Source organism: Brachypodium distachyon, chromosome 3, assembly GCF_000005505.3.
Source record: "Brachypodium distachyon strain Bd21 chromosome 3, Brachypodium_distachyon_v3.0, whole genome shotgun sequence".
Taxonomy (NCBI): Eukaryota; Viridiplantae; Streptophyta; class Magnoliopsida; order Poales; family Poaceae; genus Brachypodium; species Brachypodium distachyon.
The window spans coordinates 18,263,039-18,289,572 of record NC_016133.3 but is presented as its reverse complement, the minus strand read 5'-3'; the positions used below and the strand labels follow the sequence as shown (position 1 = coordinate 18,289,572).

The 26,534-nt window shown below is 42.2% G+C and overlaps 2 protein-coding genes across 8 annotated transcripts; one reads left to right on the top strand and one right to left on the bottom strand.

Moving 5' to 3' along the window:
* Nucleotides 1–6,116: 6,116 nt before the first annotated feature.
* LOC100834209 lies at nt 6,117–9,145 on the top strand. 5 transcript variants are annotated; one of them, XM_014900059.2, is made up of 2 exons: nt 6,117–6,378; nt 6,725–8,218. In XM_014900059.2, the coding sequence occupies exon 2, from the start codon at nt 6,748–6,750 to the stop codon at nt 7,849–7,851; it is 1,104 nt and encodes a 367-aa protein (XP_014755545.1). In that variant the 5' UTR covers nt 6,117–6,378; nt 6,725–6,747; the 3' UTR covers nt 7,852–8,218. The 5 variants fall into 5 exon arrangements, with proteins under 5 accessions (XP_014755545.1, XP_014755544.1, XP_003571596.1 ...); XM_014900058.2 differs by having other exon boundaries at nt 6,118–6,378; nt 6,663–8,218; XM_003571548.4 differs by lacking the exon at nt 6,117–6,378 and adding an exon at nt 8,680–9,145 and having other exon boundaries at nt 6,416–7,740.
* Nucleotides 9,146–9,929: 784 nt separating this feature from the next.
* On the bottom strand, nt 9,930–26,061 carry LOC100836051. Of its 3 annotated transcripts, none has more exons than XM_003573585.4 (14): nt 25,546–26,058; nt 24,956–25,024; nt 24,761–24,868; nt 24,006–24,071; nt 23,240–23,374; nt 22,566–22,613; nt 19,492–19,598; nt 17,498–17,572; nt 16,509–16,560; nt 15,820–16,388; nt 13,840–14,046; nt 13,641–13,761; nt 10,441–10,568; nt 9,930–10,277 (listed from the first exon to the last, which is right to left on the bottom strand). In XM_003573585.4, the coding sequence occupies exons 1-13, from the start codon at nt 25,912–25,914 to the stop codon at nt 10,503–10,505; spliced, it is 1,992 nt and encodes a 663-aa protein (XP_003573633.1). In that variant the 5' UTR covers nt 25,915–26,058; the 3' UTR covers nt 9,930–10,277; nt 10,441–10,502. The 3 variants fall into 3 exon arrangements, with proteins under 3 accessions (XP_003573633.1, XP_010234529.1, XP_024317195.1); XM_010236227.3 differs by lacking the exon at nt 9,930–10,277 and adding an exon at nt 12,396–12,477 and having other exon boundaries at nt 25,546–26,059; XM_024461427.1 differs by lacking the exons at nt 9,930–10,277; nt 10,441–10,568; nt 13,641–13,761 and adding an exon at nt 14,566–14,642 and having other exon boundaries at nt 13,909–14,046; nt 25,546–26,061.
* Nucleotides 26,062–26,534: the final 473 nt, after the last annotated feature.

The following is a 26,534-nucleotide window of genomic DNA, read 5'->3' as shown; positions in this document are numbered from 1 at the left end:
ATTATATGCCAAGTGATGATGAAATGCTCTGGTGACAACTTGGGTCGTCACAATCATCTGTTCCGGATGATAAAGAGCCAACTGAGCTTGGTCACTTTTGTTTTTATTACTCTTTGCATGAAGAGTGTGCACAATCTTTTTTTTTCTTCAGGTTTCACCTCTGAATTCCCTCCTCTTGGAAGGAGGAAAACAGTTATGCGTGTGGATCAAGATCCCACGGCATGCCATCGTCGAAAGGAAGTGGTTTAGGACTGAAGTCAGTGGAAAGGTCGACGACGATTGAAATTTGAAACTTTGAAAAAGGATACAACACCATCAATTTTCACAATTTTGTTTATAAAGATTTGGGCTCCCTATATTAAAAAAAGCCAATCTAGTCAAAATATTTGTTTCTAGTCAAAAAAACCCTATTAATGTTTGACATACTCCCTACATTCCCAATTAATTGGCGCCGACCATTTTGCAAAAAAAAACCTTATTAATTTACGAAATCAACCTGCGGTACACTTTTTCAATTGAATGTGGACTGCGCGTTGATTTCAAAAAATTACAGGCTTTTCTGCAAAAGTTTTAGTAGATCATGGACGCTATTTTTTTTAAATAATATGATTTTTTTAATCATTACACGTTTTTTAAAAATTTCAAAAATAATACGGCAAACCGCTCTGGTCGGCTACGGCAAGGCCGACTGGTTGCTTTTTTCCTTTTTTTATTAAACAATCGGCTTTGTATGCAACTAGTAGCCTAGCAGTTGGTAGCAGCTTAGCAGCAGCAAACCGGTAGTAGTAGTAGTAATTGTGCGATGGATGGTTTTGGTCAAGCTCCAGTTCCATGCATACGCATGGTCGCATGCAGCTTGATCTATGCATGGGATCAGTCATGCAGGGAGGAGGAGTGCCTGCACGTAGACCCTGATCCAGAGGTGCCTCTTGTTGATGATGTACTCGGCCGTCTCGTTCCCCTCCAGCACCAGCTGGATCATGTCCTGGCTCCTCAGCGCTAGGGAGGACGCGGTCGGCGAGGGCGTGGCCTCGTGGACGAAGCGGCCCAGGACGGGGCCCGGCATGGCGGCCGAGCGGTGGATGAAGTCGTGGTGGCCCACCGACTCCAGGTACAGCCACAGCGCGATCACCCACCACATGCAGAAATCGCCTCCTATCGGCCACGGCTAGGCCGACTGGTCGGCTCCTGGGTTGGGCAGCGGGACTAATCAGTGTCGTCCAGGCCGGCCCAGTCGGCCTAGCGTTTTGATTTTTTTTTGAAACACGTATTATTTTAAAAAATGATTAAAAAAATTGTATTCTTTAAAAAAAAATAGCGATTATGAATTGCAAATCGATTTCGAAAAATAGCAAGAGTTTTTTTACGAAATTTCTAGCATCAATTAATTAGGAACGGAGGAAGTACATCCCAATAGAGGAATGTTTGGGCTCAAATCTGCAGTCAAAAACAATAACAATCACGCATTTAGTAAAGCGGATTTCCTTCGCTAAAATTCTAAGGTTAATTTTGGTTATCATTGTTTTTGACGAACGTATTATTCATTTTCAAGATGATCGAAAAGAAAGCGGATACTAGAAGTATTAACAAAGAGTAACCAAAGACGAAAAAACAAGAAAACAAAGGAGTATGTCCGTACATAAAAAGAACATATGAAACATCTTCAGAACTACTCCCTCAGAGGGAGCAGACACTAATTGGCCTAGACCAGTGCTTCCAGCGGTGCCCCGTTGCCTGCCCTCATTTTTTTAATCAAAGAAAACATAACACCGGCTTCGTACCGTGGCGGAAAATCCTGTTATTTCTCTGTTTTTTTGTTTTTGTTTTTTTAAACACAGTACACACACAGACGCTCATAAGTACGCACGCACACTCTACCCCTATGAGCACCTCCGAGAGACTGGTCCGGCATATCATCTTGAGATTGACGAAGTCACCACAGACGTCTTGTAGTTGACGAGTACGTCACTCCCACTAAAAGCACAACGCTGGTTAGTTACTGGAATAAATCCAAGGAAATACGAGCACCCACATCAAGTCGGAAACTTGAATCTGGGTAGGCTAGTTCCACCACAAGAAACCAACCACCTGAGTTAGGCTCAGTTCGCTCTCTGCTTCTTTTTTTTTCTAGAACAATCAAAGAGAAAGAGTCCCTTCAGCTCTGTTCTTGTCGATTCAGTTTTGAAAATGCGCGCCACTAAAATGCTTGACATCGTCCACAGGCAGCCAATTTCTCGGACAAGAATGAGGAAGATTAAGGGCCCTTTTGATTCAAAAGATTTTCATAGGAATTTTAGAGGATTTGAATCCTTAGGATTTTTTCCTATATGAGCTGTTTGATTTGTAGGATTGAAACCCATGGAAAATTTTCCTAAGGATTTCGTTGCACTAAATTCCATAGGAATTTTTCCATCCACTCCAACCTCTTTTTCAAATTTCTTTGTTTTTCCCGTGTTCAATCAAACAAACATTGATCTAACATAAATCCTATAGGATACGAATGACACATGACACTGCAATACTGTGATTTTCCTATTCCTGTGGTTTTTCTGTCCTGCGAATCAAAGAGGCCCTAACCAATAAGAAAACCTTCTGCCAGACTAGCCAAGCAAACGAGCAGTCAATGGAAAGGTGCTTGGCCCTGATCATAATTTAAATTCAAATCGTCGGCTTTAAGTTTAACTTCTTCCCTAGCAACATTACCTGTTCCATCAATCCCACAGAATATCCAATAAGTATCGGCCAAAGTTGTATCTATTGAGTGGTCATGTAAATGTGTGGATCACCAAAATCAGCGAATATTTGTTTCAAAAGGTTTGCTCCATCGATCATATCGTTTGATACGGTTGCGTTTTAAATCGAATAGAATTATATATCACGGTCTTATAAATTTACTCGCTTGGGTATATCAAAATGTGCTGTTGTGCTGTTGGCTAGCATCAGTGTCTCCTTTGTGGGATAGTGACGGTCGAGGGTTCGACTCTCGGCCAGCGCAAAATTTCAAGTGATGATGAATTGCTCCGGTGACAACTTGGGTCGTCACAATCTTCTGTTCCCAGATGATATAGAGCCAACTGAGCTTGTTTTTTTTCATTTTTCTTTTTTCTCATCCGTATTTTTGGTTCCTAGTCCCTTCTCATGTGAAAGCGTCGATGCTTCCTAGCCTCGTAATCGGATGAACAAAACTACGCTGTCAATCAAGGCCATCTACTGGTTTGAGGTGTCAAATGTGTTGTCATTTGAGGCCATTCACGGCGTCAAGCATGCCTACTACTCTCTCTATTCGGGTTTGTTAGGCTCACGTCTATTCCTAGATCACTACTTTAACTACTCTCTCCGATCGGTATTACTTGTCACAAATTTGTCCCAATACGGATGTATCTATGTGTAAAAAGCGTCTAGGTACATGTAATATTTCGACGAGCAATTCCGGCCGGAGAGAGTAACAAAATATGAGTTATCTGCCACAAAAAGTATACCACTTAAAATTTATTTTTCATACAAAATTTAACAAATTGATATTCTACGAATACGTGACGGCCTTGTAAATCCGACCGGAGGGACAAATTAGAGGTGGTGCTTGACTAAAGTTTTCAGGAACATGTGCAAACAAGGATTTCTATATGGCATTGTTAATGTAGTGGAAAGTGGATCTTATCTTTTAGAGGAACTAGGTGATTCCCTGCGCATTGCCGCGGAAAATTTTATATGCACATATGGATATGATGTTAGAAACAAATGATAATAATATAATTCGATGCAAAAGAAATGAATATTCTAGGACAAAATGACTTTATCATTCGCAACACATATGCAGCAAAACAATAGGATTACTTTTCATGTGCATGAACATTATCAACTTCGGCAAAACCGAAAAGTGAAGTTTCGTCAACCTGAATATTTGCAGATTTTAGAAAGATTGACATACATATCATAAAAATATGTGTACTTGTTGAACTATTAAATCATATTATAAAAATATGACATACATATCATAAAAATATGACATACATATCATACACATATACAACGTGAAGATGAAAAATTATAGGTGTCAAAATATTAAATCATTGAAGGGACCACCAAAATGAATTCCTAGTGGTCTACAACACATGATGTGGATAGTGGTGTGGACACTTTGCATGCTCATGATGGCATGATGTGGATGGTGATGTGGACACCTTGCATGTGAAACTTGCAAAACATTAAATTCCTAGTGATCTATAACATATGATGTGGATGGTGATGTTGACACTTTGCATGCTCATGATGTGCATGATGTGGACTCCTTGCATGTGAAGTTCGCAAACATTAATTGCAATTAGTGGTGATCAACTTTATAGATTATGTAGATTAGGGAACGGCAAGGAAGATAGTAAGATGGCATAGAGGAGAGAGAATTTTTAATTTGCTTAGTGCTTCTGTTTTTTAGAGAGAAATAGTTATATTTAATATTGTTGCTAGATGATGTGGTAGACTTACTTGTTACATGCATATACTCGGGGCGGAGTTAGAACAAACTTGAACAACCTTCACTTCATGGGATAAGCAAGATTATGGGAAGATACAAGCCATATAACAACCACGGGGGAGTAGCGGGCGCACGGCAGAAGGGCTTGAAAGGATAGGCGGAGGATGAGCCACCGGGCGGGGTGACGACGTTAAAAGGTGATATGGAAGAGGGGGAAGTTGGGGCTGCTATGTGGCATGGGCTGTGGCGGCTAGCAGGAGAGCAGGGAGTGGTGGAGGCGGCTTGGGAAGAAGCTACAGGGAATGGTACCGAACACGAAAGCGACAGGAAAATTGTTGAAGACGCAGAGTTTGACCTGCTTTAGGTCTTAGAGTTATCGGTGCACTCTTCATGAGCTTATTGCACAATAATTGATTTAGCCAAGTAGCTCCACCCCTGTAGATATCATGGATGGAGACATTTTGTAGCTGAGCCTATGAAAAAATAGAAATAATTGTTCAAAACCACCACTTCAACATATTTAACACATTTTAGCATAATTTTGAGCTTTTGAATGCGGAACTCCAACAGCAGTACTAATCATCAACAAGAAGCCAAAACCTAGAGATTTGGTCGTCCCAATGCAAAGTAACATTCGGGCCCACCCGTCGGCTCAAATGGCTCCCCACATAGACTATTTGATATCGATGCGGAGGAGTAGTGTGTGGTCCACATGTTATTCTCCTCATTTTCATATTCTTCTTGTCATATCCTTCCTCCTCCTTGTATGACTAGAACAATGTCGGATTTACAAACCCCTGACGTGCCTCTAGACGAAGATGACCAAGAAAAAGATCAAGAGAGAGAGAGAGAGATTGACATGTGGCTCGGGTGATGATTTCCTCCCTTTCATACATGTTGCCACGTCGTCATGGTTGTGTGGCCTTTTGTTTTGCCTAGTCAATCTGATAAACGGGTTAGGCCAGTCAAAAAACGCATCAAAAGAGCTTGAGTAATGTACTCCCTCCGACACATATTGCTTGTCTCAAATTTACTCAAATATGGATGTATTTATGTTTAAAATGCATCTAGATACATGTAATATTTCGACGAGTAATATACATATGGGCTTGTTGATGATTAATCCTGAAGTTGCGATTCCGTGTTAAAGAAAACTCAAAAGATCATGCTTAAATAGAGTAAGGTGCTATAGTGCGATGATTTCGTATAATTATCTAAAAAATATATCAACTAATGACACCAACGTGATCCCCACAAAGAAATGAACGATCTAAAAGTTCGACAAAAATAAAGAAATGGTGATGCCCCCGTCATTTTCCACGATGCATCGAGCCAATGGAAAAGGAGATATGTGCCACCACGTGGCTTTTCCTGACTGACTCGTCGCCGGCTGTCGGCGCCTCCACCGCCCAGTCCCGCCCGCGTCTTCATCGTGACGGTCGTCTAAAAAATTGCGACTCTACGTACCCTGGAAACGAAGCCCATCACAAGAAACGAAGCTGACTCGTGGGCCATGCCGCGTAACAGGGGCCTACCTTTCAAGTTTGACTGGGATCCTCCTCATTTTTTTGTCTTGAGGTCGGCTGATGATGGGAAGAATTAATTGAAATTTGATTTCGATAAAGGAAGAATAAAACTGGGAAGAAAAGAAAAGGTTTGATGCACGAACAACATAAATTAGCCAATGGACGGAGGCCAGTCTTTGACTCTACAGCTTCCCTCTTGACAATGATAGCTGTACTAATGCAAGGCTTAAATCTACGCCAGAGCTTTCCTTACGGGTAAAGCTGCCAATTATCGAGGCTTTACGGTACTCTTCTCTGAGAAATTGGGCGTTCTTGATCCTTCATTTGTTTATTTTCTTCCACAAATCTGGCTCCATGAAGATCCCTTTCACAAGCAAGCAGGTAGTGTGTTCTTGATCCTTCATAGTACTGCTGTTTTCTCTCCTTTCACTTTCAAGGCGATGACTTGTCAAATTCCATTTTCCCTGTCTTTTTCTTGGTGATGATGACGCGTTCCCAACAAAGATCAAGATTTGCCAGTAGCCGATATTTGCAAATCTCTTTTCCCCTGTTTCAAATACTAACATAATCACTTTCCTTTTTTCGGTTCTCTACAGAATAGGTAGTTAATTTCCTTCCAGAGATGCCCAAATTAAACCGCACTCTGTTCGTTGCTTTGCTTGTAGATTTGCTCAGGTTCAGAGATATCTCAACCCTGAAGGAACAATAGTACAATTCCGCGTTGTAGGTAATCGTTTGATTTGGATCTTAATGGCCGGAGTTGAAGAAGACGAAGGCGAGGTGGCGGCGCTGCGGGAGGCGCTGCGGCAGCAGAGGCAGGCGGTGGAGGCGCTGAAGGCGGAGCTGGAGGAGGAGCGGCAGGCGGCGTCGTCAGGCGCCGATGAGGCGCTGGCCATGATCCTGCGGCTGCAGGCGGAGAAGGCGGCGGAGCGGATGGAGGCGGATCAGTTCCGGCGCGTGGCGGAGGAGCGGATCCTCCACGACGAGGACTCCCTGGCGTTCCTCAAGGCCGTCGTCTTCAGCCAGGAGATGGACATCGCCTCCCTCAAGAACCGCCTCACGGCCGTCAATGGCGGCAATGGCGACGACGGCCTCCCCTGGCTGAGGCGGCTGGCCAAGAACGCCACTCTGCCCGCGGCGCGGCTCGAGGAGCTCTGCGGCCCGGATCTCCAGGCGCCGCCGCCGAGGCAGCTGCAGCGGTCGGCGTCCCAGTCCCACCACCGTCTTCGGCGAGCGCAGAGCTGCTACTCCGCGCAATGTTTGGGTATCTCGATCCCTGTTCGAGGAAATGTCTACGAGAAGTTCGAAGCGCCGGAGAGCGTCGCCTGGCACGTCCCTCCTCCTCCGACGAGATCCAGCAGGAGGTCTTCCCCGGAGATAATCTCCGAGGAAGAAGACGACGCCATGGTCTCCACCACGCGCCGCGGCAAGAATGGAGATCACGCCGCCGTTGCTGAGCTCGGAGCTGAGATTGGGCAGATCAAATGCGGTGTTGAGAAACTCGCGACGGAGCTGAGCAGGATGAGGGAAGCCACCGTGTCCCGAGGGGAAGCCCAGGCGCGGTTGCTGGGTGAGATCTGCGGGAAGCTCGACGACATGAATGACAACAGGGACCAACAGAATGTTCAAGGAGGCAAGAATAGAGTGGCTAGCAGAGAGGAAGGGAGTTCTTCTTCTTCTTCCTCCAAGGGTGTGGTGGGTCTGCTGCCGCAGAGTGAGCTCCTGATGAACCATTTCATTGAGGTATGTGCCCTACTCGTCTCCTCTGCTCTCCTTGCTAAGAAGCCCTTGCTCCTTAGGTGCTCCCTGATTTTGGTCCTAGCCATGGTGCTCACAAAAGTTTTGATGGATTAGTTTTAATCTGGTGCTCTTCTAGAGGTTTTCAAGTTTAATTCCCTCCCAATTTTGTTTTGCTCCCTTCACTTTTTAGTCCGTCGAATGTAATAAGAGCAATTTGTCCCGCTGAGACAATGCTGAAGAAGACACGTTCAGAGTAATTTGACCAAGTGAATTCACAAGTGGCACTGGAATTTGTCACTGAATATTGAGGCACTGTAATGGAGCATGCATTTGGAATAAACACTTTACAGCCTTTACTTTAACCATTTGTTCAGGAAGAAACACTCGAGAACAGTTATTGTCCAAATTCATCGATGTTGCTTGTAAGAGGCGCATATATTTGCCAATGTGTGAGGCGCTGTAATTTTTTTTCTCCTTTTCATTCTTCCTGAAAATCTCAGCGTGAAATGCGTGCTTGTTTGCTACTGCAAACCATCATGGATTGCGTCAACGAGCAAAACGTAATTCAATAAAGAGTTTTTTTGTTCCTCCTTTTTCTTTTCTTTCCGGTGTCAATCTCATTTTTCTGCTATATTGGGTAAGAGTTTCTTTTGAATTATCTTAACAGGCGATGATGTACATACCGTGAGACCAGTGAAGGCCTAGATGCCATTTAATTGGTTTTGGAGATTGATGGGTTGACTAAAGATTGCTATGCCATTTAATTGGTTTTGGAGATTGATGGGTTCACTAAAGATTGCTGATTTGTTATGTTTTCTTTGTCACCGTCGCCTTCTCTCGGCGAAGATGATGTTTACATAGAAAACACAAGTAGTGTTTTGATTTTATTGGCGTGCTTTTCAAAAAGCAAAGTGTGCTGATATTGTTAGTTTTACTGTACAGGTGATGTGAATGTTACAACAATGATACTTGTTAAAAGAAAAAATGATGCTTGTACAAAGGTAAATTGTTTTCGAGAAGGAGGGAAACCCCCTGGATAGAAGAAAGGTAGTTACTCATCTAGCAGTTCCTTTCTGAATTGGGCCAATGGATCTGAACCTGCTTCCTTCAACAACAACCAAAAATATTAGTAGAACAAGCTGAACGATGTCAAGGTGACAAGCACAACACAAGTGATATTTTGTGGATTTGGGATGTCAATTTGTGGGATTTGAAGTATATTAGAACAAGCTGACAAGCACAACACAAGTGATATTTTGTGGATTTGGGCTGTCTGATTTTGTGGGACTGGAAGTTTGCATTGATTTGAGCCACATGTTTCAAGTTTTTTTGTTACAAGCTTTAAAGGAATAATCTGGAATCCGTGATTTTTGGAAGTGAGGATCACACTAAGCTTCTTATTCTCGAACTGAAACACCGCCCCTGGTTGTTTGGATTTCAAAAAGATAAATCCAGATCACAACCATAAGTTAAACACGGAGTTTAAATTACACCTCCCCTCCGAAACTCGTTAGAACTCAGCTTGAACTATTCATACCGTTTAAATTACCTCTCCGACTCAGTCAAAAACTGATTTATGCATACGTGGCAGATTTTGACCGAATCACTAACATATTTTTTAGTCCACAAAATTCTGAAGAAAGAGAAAACAAAAAATCGTGTTCTCAATGTACTGTTAAAATTTGAGCTTCATTAGGCAACGATCAAATAGAAAATTTTAAATTAAAAAAATAAAGTTTCTAATTTTTTTTAAAACATTACAGAAATTCACAAATGTTGTGTTAGCACATTTCAACTCAGTATTGCTAAGGAAAAAAACGTGCCAGTCAATTCGGTCAAAACTTGTCACATGCGTAAAAACTATCTTTTGACTAGGTGAGGGGGATAATTTAAACAGTACAAATAGTTGGAGGTTGTGTCCTAACCGGTATTAGAGTTGAGAAGGTAATTTAAACTCTATGGTTAGTTTAGGTTTGTAATATTGACTTATCTCAATTTGAAGTTGGCTTAGCTTAAACCTGATGCATTTTTTATTTGTTTCGTCTGTCATTCGCAGTTTTAATTTATAGAAGTGTGCAACTGAACGTAGTCTGGCCTTGTTTGCTCGCTTTGCCATGCCTGTTTGCCGTTCGGCCGTGTCAAAAAAAAAAAAAATTGCCTCACAGCCCACGATGACAAAGAATGCATCAAGCTGCAAAGAAATAACCTCGCACACAAACCCGAACCATTCATCTGGTCGTCGTGAGTGAAAACTGTGCAATGACTCCCGAGGTTGTGGACAGCTAGACCCAAATTTCATCAATGCGGCATCTACTTTGATCACTATGTGTTCATAAATATCAAGATTTGGCACAATAGAATACTCAACCAGCAACAACAAATCTTGAGCGCAAGCTGAATGAACCAATGGGAAGCATAATATCCAAGCTATACTGAGCGCAAGCTGAATGAACCAATGCGTAACATGCTGACGGCTGAATGTTGAGGCCAGTGTTAGAGACTACTGTTTGAGATCACCATTCACAAATCCAACGCCAGTTCTGTTGGAAATAATCAATGGAGAAGTTAGCATCTTTGGTAAATTAGTATCGGTAATACGAAAAACTTGCTGATGCACATCAATTTTACAAAGATAATTAGCTTCCAATTGACGCATCGTTAACCTTCCACAGAAATCCAACATAAAAGCACAGTAAAGCATACCTGCTATTTCAAGAAACAGGAAACGTCTTTGGACATATACAAGGTTCATCATCATGACAAATTCAGGTATCACCATTCTTCAATACCAACTGCCCTTCTTCAGTTGAGATGCAGATCTCACTCACAGCCTAGATATAGCAATAAGATGTCAACCGCAAAAATAAAAACACTGATTCACATGTCTGAAACTACGGACATGCAAAGGGCAGCCAGAGTGAAGATGAAAAATGCTGGATAACTAGACCCATACTTTTTTTTGACTGAAAACAGTAGGAGAGGCTCCTACTTCCGTACTCCCTCCGATCCTAGATTGTTGTCGAAATATTACATGTATCTAGACGCTTTTTAAGTATAGATACCTCCATATTTGAGCAAATTTGAGTCAAGAATTTAAGATCAGAGGGAGTATATATTAACTAGAGTAAAATGTACCGGAGGTCCCTATTCTTTCACAAAGGTGTCAAGTAGGTCCCTATTCTTTCACAAAGGTGTCAAGTAGGTCCCTAATCTTTCAAAATGCACGTTTAGGTCCTGATTGTTGATAAGTGGTTCATCCCAGGTCCCTCGGCTGTATGCGCAGCTCCGGCTGCATGACGTGGCTGCCACCTAGGCTTTGGGCCCACACGTCAGGCGAGGATGTGGCATTGCAATCTCACAGAACCCCACCTATTCTCCTCTCATTTCGCGGCCCTCTCTCCTTCTCCTCACTGGCGTTCAACGAGGCAACGGCTAGACGGCGGAGGGGGCTGGCGGCAGAGTTCACGGCCGCCGAGATGGAACTGGAGAACGGATGGCTGGACCGCGAAATGCAAGAGACTTACACGCGGGGGGTTTTCTGTAAGATGGCAACGCCACGTCGTCGCCTAACTTGTGGGCCCAAATCCTACGTGCCAGCCACGTCATGCGGCTAGAACTGCGCATACAACCGAGGGACCTGGGATGAACCACTTAACAAACAATGAGGACCCAAATGTGCATTTTCAAAGATTCGGAACCTACTTGACACCTTCGCGAAAGAATAGGGACCTCGGCTGCATTTCACTCTATTAACTATATAAATTTACAAATTTGCAAATGTACAATCAGGGGTATTCCCCTGTTATTCAGAAAAGACCTATCAAAACAGAAAGGGAAGGAGATAGGGATTGAGGCACCCTACAGCCAAGAAGAACTAAATCAGATTTGAACTTTGCCAGCCAACCCTGGTAAAGGAGCTTGTTCCCTCTAAAACATGAGCTTATTTCTAATCTTCCAGATATTCCAAACTGCTATAGAGAACACCTCAAACTAGACCCATACTCCCTGTGGTTTGGTCCATGTAACCTGTGACTACAGTGGATTGTAAAAAAAAAAACTACTGTATATATCCACCACGAGCACTACACTTGGCTGTATGACCTCCACAAAAAACATGCCGGTCCTCCCTGATTTCTCTCCATTAGTTAAGCATAGCATGAAACGGTATTTGCAGAAAAGACTTGGGGGTTAGCAGGTGAGGCCTTTAATTTCAAGTAAACAACAAAAAATATTGCTCAAGAAAATTAATCGATTATGTTGGAAGTTTTCATAAAATTTAAATCCAGAATTCAGTAGGTTAATTTCCAGTTTGTTCCCGATAAACATTGGTACCATCCTTAGACAGGAATATGCCATCTAACAAAGATTTGGAATCCAGGTTCCGTACAGTAAAGCCCATTACTTTCATAAAATTACCCTTGATCCTATATATTTCACATTGCTGCAGAAAACCTAGACATTGGTAAAATTTCAGCCAAACAAGGAAATTCAACAGAGAAATCTATTCTTCGTACTGTTGCAATTAGAGCTGCAACTTTGTGACCCTCAGGGTACCCTTTGACCCTCCTTAGTTCAACCAAATGAACTAAAGTTTTAAAATGACACAACTTTTTGAAAAACTAGTTCATTTGTTTGAACTAAGGAGGGTCAAAGGGTACCTTGAGGGTCACCATGTTGCACCTCTAGTTGCAATTAAGACCTTGGATTACTATTGGGCCAGGACTATATGAAATTACACATCTACAGCATACAAATAGTACGATTAGTAGGTACCAGTGTCACTATGCATAGGCTGAGAGAAGTTCTCAGGGAAGCACTAGAATCATTTTGTAGAGAGGAGCAGCCGAACAGGCTTACAGTTTTGGTTCACAAGCACATGAACAAGCTTTAGTGGTATGACCTATCGAGTTATCTGCAACCAATTATTTTGGTTTTCTTTGACTGCCAAGTATTTTATTGATAAAACTGCAGTTTATTGTGTTACATAAAACAATAGTAGGACTAAGATTATTTTTAATATACATTTGCAGTCCCCCATAAACATTACTCCCTCCGATCCATAAAAAGTGTCGCCATTTTATACTAAGTTAGTACAAATTTTGTACTAAGTGGGCGACAATTTTTATGGATCGGTGGAAGTATAAAACATGCCAGATACTCCCCCCTTTTCAAAATGTAGGGCATAAAACTTTTTTTGACTGTCAAACTTCCCAAAGTTTGACCAACCTTGTAACAAAAATACCAACATCTACGGTGCCATATGAAGATCATTAGATCCATTCTGAAATATATTTTCATATTATCTTGGTTTGTAACTGTATATGTTGATAATTTTCTATGAACTTGGTCAGAAATTAGAAAGTTTTGACAGTCAACAAAAGTTATGCACCCTAAATTTTGGAACGGAGGGAGTACTCAAGTTCTAAATCCTGGATTCAAAATTTCAAACTAATTCAGTTCTAAAACCCAGCAGAAGACCTGCTAAATACTTTCACAGTTGGCAATCTCCTAGATAACTATGTAATTTTATGTCGCTAATACTTATTTAGTGGTTACAGCTATCCCACCTTGTCGACATCACCTAGAGCAGGTACTACCCTATTCTACAAGTTATAGTCACAAGCATTCACCAACTGTCAACTGGCACACCTCACCTAACTCCAACCAGATCAGTTGTGCAGGCTAGATGAATCTGCATAATAATCATGCTGTGGTGATACAATTAGTAGCAAATTCCATATTTATTTCACTATTTCTTGTCTCTGGCACAAAACAATCAAACAATACGAGAGAGCTTTAAGATATTTTTAGGTTGCTTATACAGAAACTAACATTCTCAAGTAGAAATAAGAAATATTATGCAATACAGTGCAAATTTATGAATAGTTGATTTGAAACCACACCTGATGATATTCTTTTTCACTAATTTCTTTCTTTAGCACCTTCCCAGCATAATCAAGTATTTCCTGCTTGTTTACCGTTCCATTGGGATCTCTATCACGGAAGAGCTTAATGAGCACATTTCTGCAGGAAGTTAACCAATTAGTATGAAGCTCTGTCACTATCAAGATGGTATCAGTGTAGTTTTCATATTTGCAGTACCGTAGAGTAGCCTTGTCCTCAGTCTTTTGGATGTAAACATCATGAACAAGAACAGCAACAAGACGTATTGAAGCATCAAGCTCTTTAGGAGAGAGTGAAACACAAGTTTTTGCAGCATTTGACAGAGTTTGGAACCGTGCTCCATCCTTCCTGTCAGAGGCATATTTTGCTGCCAAGTGCCTCAAATCTCTAACGACTGCTGCAAAGCTACAGTGAACACATCCGATATTATTGCCATTGAAGAGTTCAAACATTCTATTAGGGAAAAGCACATACATCAAATACTAAGGAAATAAGATAACCAATGCAGAAGATTGAGAACACACTTGCTCAGCTACTTTTATCTTATGTTTTCCACAGAGCATTGGGAACTTAAATGCTTGATCGTGACATGTAAATGAGGTATTAAATCTAGCACTAGCAACCGACAGATGTAAGTATAAAACAGCAGACGTAATCTACCTATAGAATAAGACAGCTCTGACGATGCTGGTTTACTCTCTGGCAAAAAGCTGACAGTCCATGCAGAAGTTAGGATTGAGAGCACACTTGCTCAGCTACTTCTATTTTCTTATATCTCTTGGAAACTTAGATAATTGAACGTTACACGTAGATGAGGTACAAAATCTAGCAACAAAAAACAACAGATATAACAGCAGATGTGATCTACAATTCTACATATATGACAGCGAGCTCTGATCGTATGCTCTCTGGCAAAAAGCTGACCTCGCATGTTCAGGCCAGAATGTCTGCGTGCAACATGTTCTAGCGTGTAGCACCCAAGGATATCTTATCATACTAGTCTGTATACAAAAATAGATAACCTCACTGTAAGGGTTATTATCAGGGAAAGAGCTGGTACAGCCTTCTCTCCTGCTTAAAATTGGTATAACTCATTGCAAATTAGTATGCATGAGCTCAAGTGTTCCACATAAACCATTAGTTACCCAAATAAGATTGGCAACTGAGGGATAGACAACGGTTGCATTTTCTTGATGACAGCATACATATTTACACTTGCTGTTGCTTGTATGATATTAAATTAAATAATCTGCAGTATGAAGAGGACAGTTCTAGTAGAACTAGACTACTAGTATAGCTGCACAATTTCCTTTAACTATCATGTCAATATGAATAAATGAAGAGGAAATTGCATTGGAGGTCCATAAACTTGGCTGATGGAACAGGTTAGTTCATCAACTTTGTATATCATGCATTTGTACCCCTAAACTTGGCAGGTGGGAACATATTTGGTCCAAATCAAATTTGATAGCTCTAATTTTCCATGTGGATGTTGACATGATCATTAGGAAAGTTCGGAGTGGGGATTTACAAACTGGGCCCAGGGCGGGCATTTGCACAAAACCAATTGGATCTTTGCCCATCCCTTCCCACAGTCCAACCAGGCTTAAGCTCTGATCATATTGCACACAACCCTCAACAAGGATTTCATTATAATTTGCCAGTCCTACCTTCTCTACCATTGTTCACGCGATAAAATAGAGGCTGAGTCGACACGCCACCGTTGAAGCTCAGGAATTGTCACCCGATTCAGTTGACATGACCCTGGCATTTGTCAGAGATGGAAGCACGATGACGACCCTCCTGACTACGCTAGGACCGTGAGAAGGGAGGGGCAAAAGGTGCAGGGTTTTGTGCAAATTTCCCAGCCTCTCCCAGCCCCCACTTTGTTGGAAACACCCCCTCGAACTTTGCTAATGGACACGTCATCAGCTATGTGGCAGATTAGAGCTCGGTAACGTTATTCGGACCAAATATGTTCCCGCTTGCCAAGTTTACGGGGACAATGTACGATTTACAAGTTGATGGACTAAATTGTTCCCACCTGCCAAGTTAATGGACCTCCTATGCGATTTCCTCGTAAATGAACTATGGAAAATGAGATAGTAAATTTAAAAGTGAACCAGAAAGGAGAAAAACAAACAAAGATAGCCAACAAATCTCTAAAAGAAATTTTACCTGCGAACTTTGTTGGTAGTGAAAACAATATCCAAGACGATCTTCACAGGGTTTTCACTTCCTTGAACATCCTTGGCCTTACCAATAATTTGGTCACGCCCTTTTGCAATAATGTTAGACCTGGTTGAATTCTTGGTTTTCCTTTGTTCAGTAGTGCTGCATGTCTCTTGGAGGTCAGACATAGTTGTCCCACGAACTGACCAGGCGATCTCTTGCTCATTGACTATGTGGGAATAACGTTTTATGAAGGATGAATCTGCTTCTGCTATAAATTTATAGTCTTCAAGCTTTTCCCTTTTCTTACAGAGTGGATTCAATATCATGTGCCTTGTTCGGTCATCTCTGATCAGTCTGTCTATGTATTTCATGGGTACAGATTCCTTTTTTGTAAATTCAAAAACAATTTTATCCCTTTTGCAACCAAGTTCATCATCATACAATAAAGAACTTTTGCAGACCCATAATCCACGCACCAAATCCGCATACATTGGAAGAATTTTCAAAATGTCTTCCTCCGAATAGGTTGGAGCAAGATGCATTAGAGCATCAAATCGACTCACTTGCGATACCTATTTCAATTAAGTGATCATGAAAATCCATAGTCAAGAAATAATCTTAGCTGTTTGCCATTTTCTTCATTTATCTCATCTCAGAACTGGATCCATCGATTGAAAAGGGAGAGATCTAACCTCAGTGAACCATTTCTTCAGGCGGTCTTCAAGTGGCAGTACAAGCATCTCCCTGTTATGCAATGCAGGTTAAAGTAAGCTTGCTGAGTTGGTTTTAACTGTAGATCTCAGTTAAAACTAAGCTTGCCAAGTTGCTGAGCTTATTTGGTGCTAATCATTTTTTACCAGGTCTTATCTTACTTGCTACAAATTATGATGTTGATTGGTGTTTCAGATGTGGGTCAGTTTCATTAGCATGTTTAATTGAGTGATAGATAGGTTGTTAGTTATATAGAATAATATAGATTGGAGAGTAGAATATATGGGTGGAATCTGGGGGAGTTGTTGGAGGGTGAAATGATATGAGGGAGGGGGGTAATCTTTTGGAGAACACTCCCTATATGGATATATGAGGGGTTGGATTTGAGGGAGCTGCTGGAGCTGCTCTCAAGGTGGGAAGGAATATTAGATCAGATATCAAGTTAGGACTTTAAGTTAGTGATAAAAGGATATTGTCTCACCTTGAATTATGGGAAAGGATGAAATATATCAAATAGACTCAATATCTGGTTGTAATATATCTTTAGTTGTAAGTGGTAACTGCTTTATGGATCATGACTATACAAGGGCAGCAAAATCTATTAATGGCGAAACTTACTCTCCCTCCCACAAATGATTAAGAGTTTCAACAGTCCCTGGGGTACCAAATAGACTAGTTCCAAATAATCGCAACTAGTATTCTTAATCAAAATCCCCACTAATCATGGCAAAACTCTAGCTATTGTGGCAAATCCATGTTCATCCATGACTGAGCATTTACTAGGGGCAAAATATAGTCATTTCAATGAAGAACAAAATGTAAGGAAAATGTTTATCCTTTCATAAAATTAAACAAAAGGAACACTCCAGAAGGGGAATATTTCCATAATAAAATAAATAAAGCAAACATGTGGAAGTAATAAATGACAAGATCACTTGCACTGCCAAAGGGAACTATGTGCACCTTATACCTTATTGCTTGGCATTTGTTAATGTTCTTGCGGCCTGTCGGTGCTCCAGGACACAATGACATCCAATAATCGGATCTGAATAATAAATTTGACAATTGTTAAAGAAAAGATATCACCAGTAACGCGCATTGTAAAAGAAAATGTCGACTATTGTGCAAATTTGACAAAAATATGCAATACTAATGTTCACAGCACCGCACCAACATGCCACAGCATGCGCACTGACGATAATGATAACGAAAGAAATAAGTTTATAATAAATGCAAAATTTGATCCGGGGTGCCCTTTTTTTTTGCCAATGGCTGAGAAACTGTAAAACACGATTTAGGCTCATACAATACAAAATCATGCCCATTTGCCTGAACAATTTTAAGCATTAATATATTGTTTCTGCAAGGTATAGCATACATGAGAATATCTCTGAGAAAATCAACTTCTGTCCCCAGACATGGACGCATTGGATAGTGCCCTCTGTGTTCAGAGCATGGGCTTGTATGAAGTCTTTTGCCACGCCTTGGACGAGGGCCGCCATGGGGAAGACACACCTAGTCCTGTCTGACAGCGAAGAGCTGCATGAGGTCTTGCCAGCCATTGCAGGATGCACGATGTGGTACTTGGTGCGGAGAACTAAGCCTTGCGGCCCTCACACTAGGGGTGCCACTGGGACGGGCTCGTCCCGTCCGCCTCGCACTGGCAACAATATGCAGGATGCTCATTGTTGCCCGCGTCCCGCGAGACGTGATCCCGCTGGGAAAAGTGGGCACGGCAGTCTCGGCCCGTTTATCCCGCAAGAACCCGCAGCAGACGCAATAGACAGTTTGGCTAATTGCTTTCGAACCTGCGTGGCTCTGCAGACTGCTGCCGCTGGCCTCCGCCTCGCTCGCCGCACCGGCCCTGCAGCACGTCGTCCGCGTCGCTGCCGGCTGCCACCGCGACCCGTTGCATACGAATATATGATCCCGTGCGGGATAACTAGGTACCCGCCAGACTTCTCGTTTTTCTTCCCGTTAAGCCTGTGCGGGAAAACCGGTAACCCGCAAAGTTATTAGTGGGCTCTTCACGGCGGGACGGGCTGCAGGACAAACGGCAGTCCCGTCCCACTTGCACCCCTACCTCCCACCTCTGATCTGACAGCACCACTGACCCTGTGCTGGATCTGGTCCAGTTGCTGCAGAGACAAGCGCCCATGTTTACCACAAAGGAACTCCTCCCAAATCACTTCATCTGACCTTGTTCAGCCGCATTGTCTCCAATATCTAGCTCTCATCTCCAATATCTAGCTCTCATCTTCTCAGCTAGAAGCATCAAAAGCACGTCCGGAGGTGCTTCTCAGCTTCATGTGTAAACGGGAGAAGTGCTTTTGAGATTGCTAGAAGCACCAAAAGCTGAAGCAGAAGCCCAAACAAACAGGGCCTAAGTTAGGTTACAGATTGACGTTTGATTTAGATGGTCAAAATAACTTCTGAGATAGTATGAGTTTCCTGAGAATTTTCCGTCTTCAAATTGGATTGGAGCATGAGAAGGAAAGGAAAATGAAATAAACTTAGGTTTGGGTCCCACAAGGCAGTGAGAAAAGGGATGTTGAAACTGCACTTGGCACAAAATAAGGTGTGCTAGAGACAATTTTGCCATACTGCATTACTGCAGTACACATGCTTAGTTTGCAGCCTCGAACAAATGACTGATGCTGGCCAGACTTTGACAGCAGTTCTTCAAAACTAGAACCGCATGTACTACAGCACCTAAACAATAGTATATTGTATGCCTTTGTTTTATGCTATATGCCCAGTACCTCAGCATACAGGGCCCACGTAAGATATTTGTTACCAAAGCAAAAAATGTTCTGGCACTCTTCTGCCACATGCCAAGACCAGGTCACATTGTCTCATTTCTGTGCTAATACAAATATGTTTTGCAACTAATGTCGTTCTCAAATAAATACCTTATATTCAACACTAGTATATGTATTCTTCAAGAACTGTCAGAAGACTTACGTGCTCATGTTGAAACCTATAGGGCTGCCCTCGTTTGATACCATCTCATCAAGGTACTTGCTTGCAGCATCACTCCCAGCTGGTTCATAAGCTAGAGAAATCCACGGCTGGATGACAAAGAAAAAAGAGTATTATCATTTTTTCTGAAGCTAAACAACAGAATGTTGTACAATAAGAACAAAAGAAGACGATGAACTTCTGCTTTACTTGTATTGTGTGTGCTGTCCGTATGTACACTTGTATATGTATATTTTCGCCATAAAATATACTACAACTAAATTAAGTGAGTAACTGCCTAAATACCTCCTGACAGGCTAAAATACGGTTTGGCAGTCATTAGACATCTTCTGTAAGCAAATCGTCTATCGGCAAGTTTTGGCTGAAGGTATACATGGTACTCAGAAACATCACTGACATTGAAGTCCAATCGAGCTCACTTCTGTTCAGCCTTCAAAGCCATTAGCCATCCCCTAGGAGGGTAACTTACCATAATACTGTATGACAGATAACTCAAGGTAACAAGGTACAACCACAGGAAGCAGGATAAGCAACATAAACCCTAAGTACTTAACTGGGCTGCATTATTGGCGTGTTCATGCCAATTCTTGGTTCACTGGGACATCACAGCCTAAGTACACCGACTGGGATGCTTGTGTTGTTCGCCCCAGGGTGAATTGGCGGGAGTTTTTTTTGGGGGGGGGGGGGGGGGGGGGGCAGGAATCGGGGAGATTGGCACGCGCCTGTGAGAGGTAAAGCAAATCGGGTGGGAGGGAGAGAGAATGCAGAAGAGAATTGGGCAGGAGAGGGAGGAAATCGACCACTGCAGAAGAGAACCGGGCAGGAGAGATGGAAGAGAGTGGAAGAGGTCGCCGCTACCGCCAAGCATCTTCCTCTGCTCCAGCTGCTTCCTCTGCTTCTCTCTCCTCCGCCTCCCTCCCCTTTTCCCTATCTCGCCGCCCCCTCTGCTCCTCCCTCTCTCGCCGCCCCTCTGTTCGGTCTGACACCTCAGGCCCTTTTGCTATGCTGCTGTCGTATGCCCTCTGCTGGCTCTGTTTGCTGCTTTGTTCTGCTCTCCCCTCTTTTTATGCCCCCTGTGGTTGAGACTTGGTTAATTTTCTGCCCCTAGTGCTATATCTCCTAATTTATGTTGGTACTTTGTTGGTTAAATTGTTATTTCAAACTTGTGCCTTGTGGTGAACTTATGCTAAAGATAGTTGTTATTTATGTTGCTAAATCTCCTAATTTGCTGTCATATGAGGTATACTATCATATTTCCTGTTCATACTATATATTATTTATTATTATTACGCCCAACGCCCAGTTGCCACCATAGAGGGCAACATGTCGACTCAACTCCTCAGCTCAACTCAACAACATGCACCCACAACTCCACACCACACCAAGAGGTGTTTCTCGTGATGTGCTTGTTTATAGCTGTTGTGGAAAAGTAACTGTGCAAAATTTAGTTTCTCGTTCCGCAGATTGGCTTAATAATTACTCCCTCTGTTCCTAAATGTAAGAAGTCCTAACTTTGTCCTAAGTCAAACTTCTTAAACTTTGACCAAGTTTATAGAAAAATCTACCAACATTGACGACTCCAAATTAGTTTTATTAAATCCATCATGATATATATTTTCAGAGTATACTTATTTGATATTCTAGATTGTCGTGGTGGTGTCACGGCAGATGCCATAGGATGGCTTATGTTAGGGCGATGGACGAAGGAGGAACCGAAGGAGGGAGGACGCGATGAGAACCACGCACAAAAACAAGCTCACACACAGATTTACCCAGGTTCGGAGCCCTCTTGCCAAGGTAATACTCCTACTCCTGCTTTGTTGTATAAGCCAAGATACCGAGATCTACAATGGTGCTCCTTGAGCAGTTTTCTTGAGGAAGAAGAAGAAGAAGGGGAAAACCCTAGATGTCTAAGTGTGCGGATCCCTCTCCAGGGAAGGGTAGTGTTCTATTTATGGACCGCCCATGTCACACTGACATGTGGACCAAAGGCTAACGTTATCTTCTAAGGGCCCCGCCGGGCACGCGCCTTGGTTCCCTCCGGGTGGCACCGTAGGGGACAAGACAGCTTTACTTTTCCTGGTGTCTGGCAACAAGTACTGTAGCCTCCTGCCAGCTTCCGTCATCGATTCTCTTTCGGTGCTTCTTTGCGCAGTCGCCTGGCACCACAACGTAAGCAGCGACTGCTTTCCCGTGATAAAGATAGCGCTGCTTTACTTTGCGCCATGCAATGAGGATAAGACCGTTGAGACATCTCGGCGCTGGCCGACATCAGAGTACTCGTCCTTATCCTACAATCACATAAGACAAGATAGATTTGCCGTGTATGCCGGCTTAGTATCAGTTCGGCTTAAGGATGCCGGCATACATGCCTGTGCCGGCTTTGCCTTCGTCATCTCGGCTAAAATGTGTCGTCATGACCCTACCCGGGGTCATCCCCCCGACATAGATGTTGACACAGTTTTCTATAACTTTGGTCAAACCTCAAGAAGTTTGACTTAGGACAAAGATAAGATTTCTTATATTTAGGAATGGAGGTGGTACATCCCAAAAGACATTGGACACTACTGCAAAATGTACCGTTGGTCTAACACTCGTTGAGAACCCCATTTGTGCTGTTTTTAACAAAAGCGTATGGCCGAACGATGAAGTATCTCTAAGTCATTCCACTCAAGAGGATTATCAGAATCCACTTCATATACCAAACACAGGTCAAATCATTCTAGTCTACTTTGGGTATCTAAGACCGCATACTGTTTACACCCAGAAAAATGTTCAGCCTTGGAAGCCAGTAGAATCAGAGGAACCTACTGAATAGGATCTAAAATTAACCAGTAAATTGTCAAAACAGAAAGTAAGGGAAGCAAACTCCACAAAGTTTTACACTGAAAAGAACCAAGACTACAAAATCTAAATTTCACAAGTAAGATAAAATAGAATATATTTCCCGCAAAAATAGAAAGATAAAATAGAATATCACTGGGCCAAAAGAAAGCCTGGAATGTAACAGAGGCAAAGAAATTTACAAGTAAAAAATTATTATCCTCATTACTGACCTCAGATTCTTCAATACAGTCCTTGGAACCATCTGAGAGCCCATTACTCTGCAGGCAGAAGGTATAGTTTATGATTAGATTTTCAGACTTCAGAGATAGCAGCAAAACAGGCAACCTGGTATTAGTAATACTACAGTCCTTTTGCTACATCAATACGCAGGTGCAATTCAAAGAATATGATGCCCAAAGCCCCAAACACATGGGTCAAGGCCATTATTAAAAATAACCCCACTAGGAAACTAAGAAATCCATACATTAAATGTGCAGACGCATTAAGAACACCTGATACCCATAACAACAGAGCATTTTTATCATAATTGCAGGCTATTAGACTCTTAGGATTGTTTACATGCTTAATCAGAGCATCAGACAGCAAAGATAAATACATGCAACCTTTTTGAATGGGCTAAACTCCAATGAGAAAACACATGTCAACGGCCTTCGATTGCTATTCTTATTGCTGCTGTTGTGAATGTGGAGTGGAGTCCACATAAAACTTAAAAGAACCAGAGATTGTGATGTTGGCAAAGCCAGCTCAGTGTCACTAACACTCATTAGGAAACCCCGAAACATTGATTAGCTAGTCGGTGGAGTTATTTCGAGGTTCATCAACCTTCTGTGCTAGTAAATAAGCAACAGAATGTAACAATGCTGATGGAGAACTTGTGCTGCACCTTAATAGATGTAACCGTTGGAGTACCATTTGTTTCTCTCTGTTGTACAGGCTGCTTAGTATGTGATTGAACAGAATTTAGATGTGACATTGATGGTCGCAGTTGCATTACTGCATCAATATGATTCAAATGAACCTGTAAAACAAGTGAGAGATTGATTATGTTCAAAACAAAGCAAGAGATTATGATCCATAACATCATATAAATAAACATCTCACACTAGACTTGCCTAGCATCCCAAAGTTCTTTCAGGAGGTACAAGTTTTGTTTATATGAGTAGGGTATGAGTTACAGACTTACAGTTACTTTCTACTCAGACAAGAAGTTAACTAGGGAGGAAACAAATAGCACACTCAGCACCACTTTGGGTGCAACTGCCCAAATGACTTAAATGTAGGAAACAAGTACTAGCCTTACCTAACTGACAAGTACATCAGTCTCAATATAGTAATTTCAAGATATAGACTTATAGAGTACTCTAAGATGAAGGTGTAACAAGTAACCAAAAATTTCATAATTCAGAAGCTTGCTCATGAATACTTCACTTCTCTTGGACAGGAAGATACACAAGCAAAGCACCTCTCAATATAATACACCACCGGAACTAAAAATAATAACAAGCCTCTAATTGCAGGTTAAGGATTTGGTTCAATGTCCATGCTACAGTTGGCCTAAGCTAAAATGAGGCAAAGGAGAACTTCATAGGCAGCTTTTGTGGCTAATTAGCTATACACCTAACAAGCATAGAATTGGTCCTGGTACTTACCAAGTTGCCACTAAGAACCCCAACTGCATAATCAGACACGTCAGCCGCTTCCGATGATGATAATGTCTGTAACAACAAAGAGCGAGAATAAATTATCAAATGATATCAATGAAATCATGGGAACATCCCAAATGGGTAAGAGAAGAACTGTCTATATGAAAACTGGATTACTGCCTAATGAGGAAACAACATAAGAGCTGGTAAAGTAACATACAAAGATATAATAGCTTATGTGATAATATTAATACAATCCAGAATATTAGCACAGCAAAATCCAAGATGGGACATGACAGAAAGGTACGACATACGAGTATCTTCCTATTCCACTACTAGCTCAAGTTAGTCCAAACAATAAATTATCCAGTGGGAGAACAGTAATATACGGAACTTGACAAGAAGCAGCATTAAGGCGAAACTATGGCGCACTAAAAAATCAGCGACCATCAAGTAAGCATCCCAAGATTAAGCTTATAAATAAAATAATAAATATAAATATATGGATCATATAAATTTCACAGAAATACTTAGCTCTACAAAGGAATCACGGATAGTTAAATGACTTAAATCACATTGAGAAGCTTAATAAATACTCCCTCCGTCCCATATTAAGTGACGAAATATTACATGTATCTAGACGCTTTTTGGGTATAGATACATCCATATTTGGCCAAATTTGAGTCACCTATTATGGGACGGAGGGAGTACTTTCAAAAAGTAAGTCTAATAAATTCAGTGACACTAAGAAGAAAGACCACCTGCTTTGTTAGTTTGGAAGATGAAGAGACATCTGAGTCATAATTACCACTGTCTGTATCAATATCCAAATCCACTTCAACTTTTGAACACCGTGGCTTCACGCGAACCTGATTTAATCGTAATCCATTTAATGAAATAATATATGATGTTTAGTAATATAGAAATTAACTGTAAAAAGGAGACAGGGATTGTACCTCCTTACATATTTCATTAAGCTCATACGGACGCCAGCATGGCCTCAGTGGATATTGCATAATGTAAAGCTGTGAAGTTTCCATACAAAAAAATGAAGTTGAGAAGTACTAAAACCAAGACAAGAGTTTAGGAACGGAGGTCGTAGATAATACTTAAAAGAGCAGCCTGTATTTAAGCAAGATGATAAAAGTTTATCTGTAGCAAAGAACAGTTCAGAAAGCACAAACTGAGCCTAAGTATCATTTACTCATGCAATCCCAGCCATGTCAGTGCTGATCCTGGTCTAACAGGATTAAGTAGACCAAAAATTCTTATTCAGGGGATTCAAGTGTGAGATTTTTTTTATCAAGAAAAGTGGACATTTTCCTTTTCCTATGTCTCTTCAAACTTCATAATAAATGATAGAAATGCTTAATAAAGGGGCGGGTGCTACCAGAAACCTGAATGGCGTAGAAGACCAAAGCAATTCCACTAGAATTATTCTGACAACTAAAGTACAAAACTAACAGCCACGGCAGAGTATTAAGTAAAAGTTGAAGAAAATTCCCCTACGCCACAAGGAGAAGGAATGGATTCCGCAAGTAATTACCATGGTGTCATCGTCGAAGGGCTTGGGCGTGAAATACACGTCGATCTCCCTCACCAAGAAGTCCTCATCATGATTCATCCCATCCGTGCCGACGCTCGCAGCCACCCCGTCCGTCTCCATCGCGTCCACGCCATCCTCCGGAGGCGCGGCCTCCGTGCCGCGGGGTTCATCCTGAGGTTTGGACTCGGGCTCCGGCACCCGCTCCGGTTCAGGTTTGGGCTTCGGCTTCGGCTTCGGCTTGCCCTTGCTCTTGCCCTTGAGGCTGAAGCGGGTGGAGGGGGCGGGGGCGGCGGCGGCGGAAGAGGAGGACGAGGCGAGGACGTCGAGGGAGGCGAGGTCGGCCATGTCGATGTCGGGGTCGGTCGCCATAGCCGCCGCTGGCTGCGTGATCCTAGGGTTTCGTGCCTTGGGTGTTTGGGAAAATAATTTGAGGGGCAGGGCTTTGGGATTGGAATTGCTGAGTTGGGGTTTTTGCAGAAGCTATGGCGGCCTATGGCTATGGGGTTGCCGCAACTGCCGGTGAGCGAGGTTTTTTTTTTTTTTTAGCGATGCCGCTGAGCGAGGTGGTCACAGCTTGATGGCCAACAGGCCGGCCCGGCTCGACGGGCCTAGCCCGCATATATAGCGGCTCGGCTGGGCTGTCTCAAAACTCCTCCTCCAGGCCCAGCGCAGAACCGAGCACGTACGGGCCGGCCCTGGCTCGTTAAGCTCGACGGGGCCTGTAATATAGCTCGGGCCCGTCTCAGCCCAGCAAAGAGAAAAAAGAAAAAACAGAAGAAAAACGCTAACTGGGCCCAGCCCAACAAGAAGAAAAAAAACTAAAGAATAATGCTAATTGGGTTTAGCTCGGCTCAGCAAGCAAGATAGGAAGAAAAAAAGGATAAAAGAAAGAAAGAGGCGGAGGCCCGGCAAGACTAATATGGAAAAAGAACGTTCCATGTCTAAGCGGAAGCAAATCCACTACTTGATTTTTCTAAACATGCAAATAT

Excerpts from the sequence above, each read along its gene's own strand:
- LOC100836051 (XM_003573585.4), bottom strand. The coding sequence starts at position 25,914 with ATGGCGACCGACCCCGACATCGACATGGCCGACCTCGCCTCCCTCGAC. Across the intron at positions 14,047-15,819 it reads ACTACCAACAAAGTTCGCAG|CTTTGCAGCAGTCGTTAGAG; the intron begins GTAAAATTTCTT and ends TGTTCACTGTAG. Across the intron at positions 13,762-13,839 it reads GAGGACAAGGCTACTCTACG|AAATGTGCTCATTAAGCTCT; the intron begins GTACTGCAAATA and ends AACTTCCTGCAG.
- LOC100834209 (XM_014900059.2), top strand. The coding sequence starts at position 6,748 with ATGGCCGGAGTTGAAGAAGACGAAGGCGAGGTGGCGGCGCTGCGGGAG.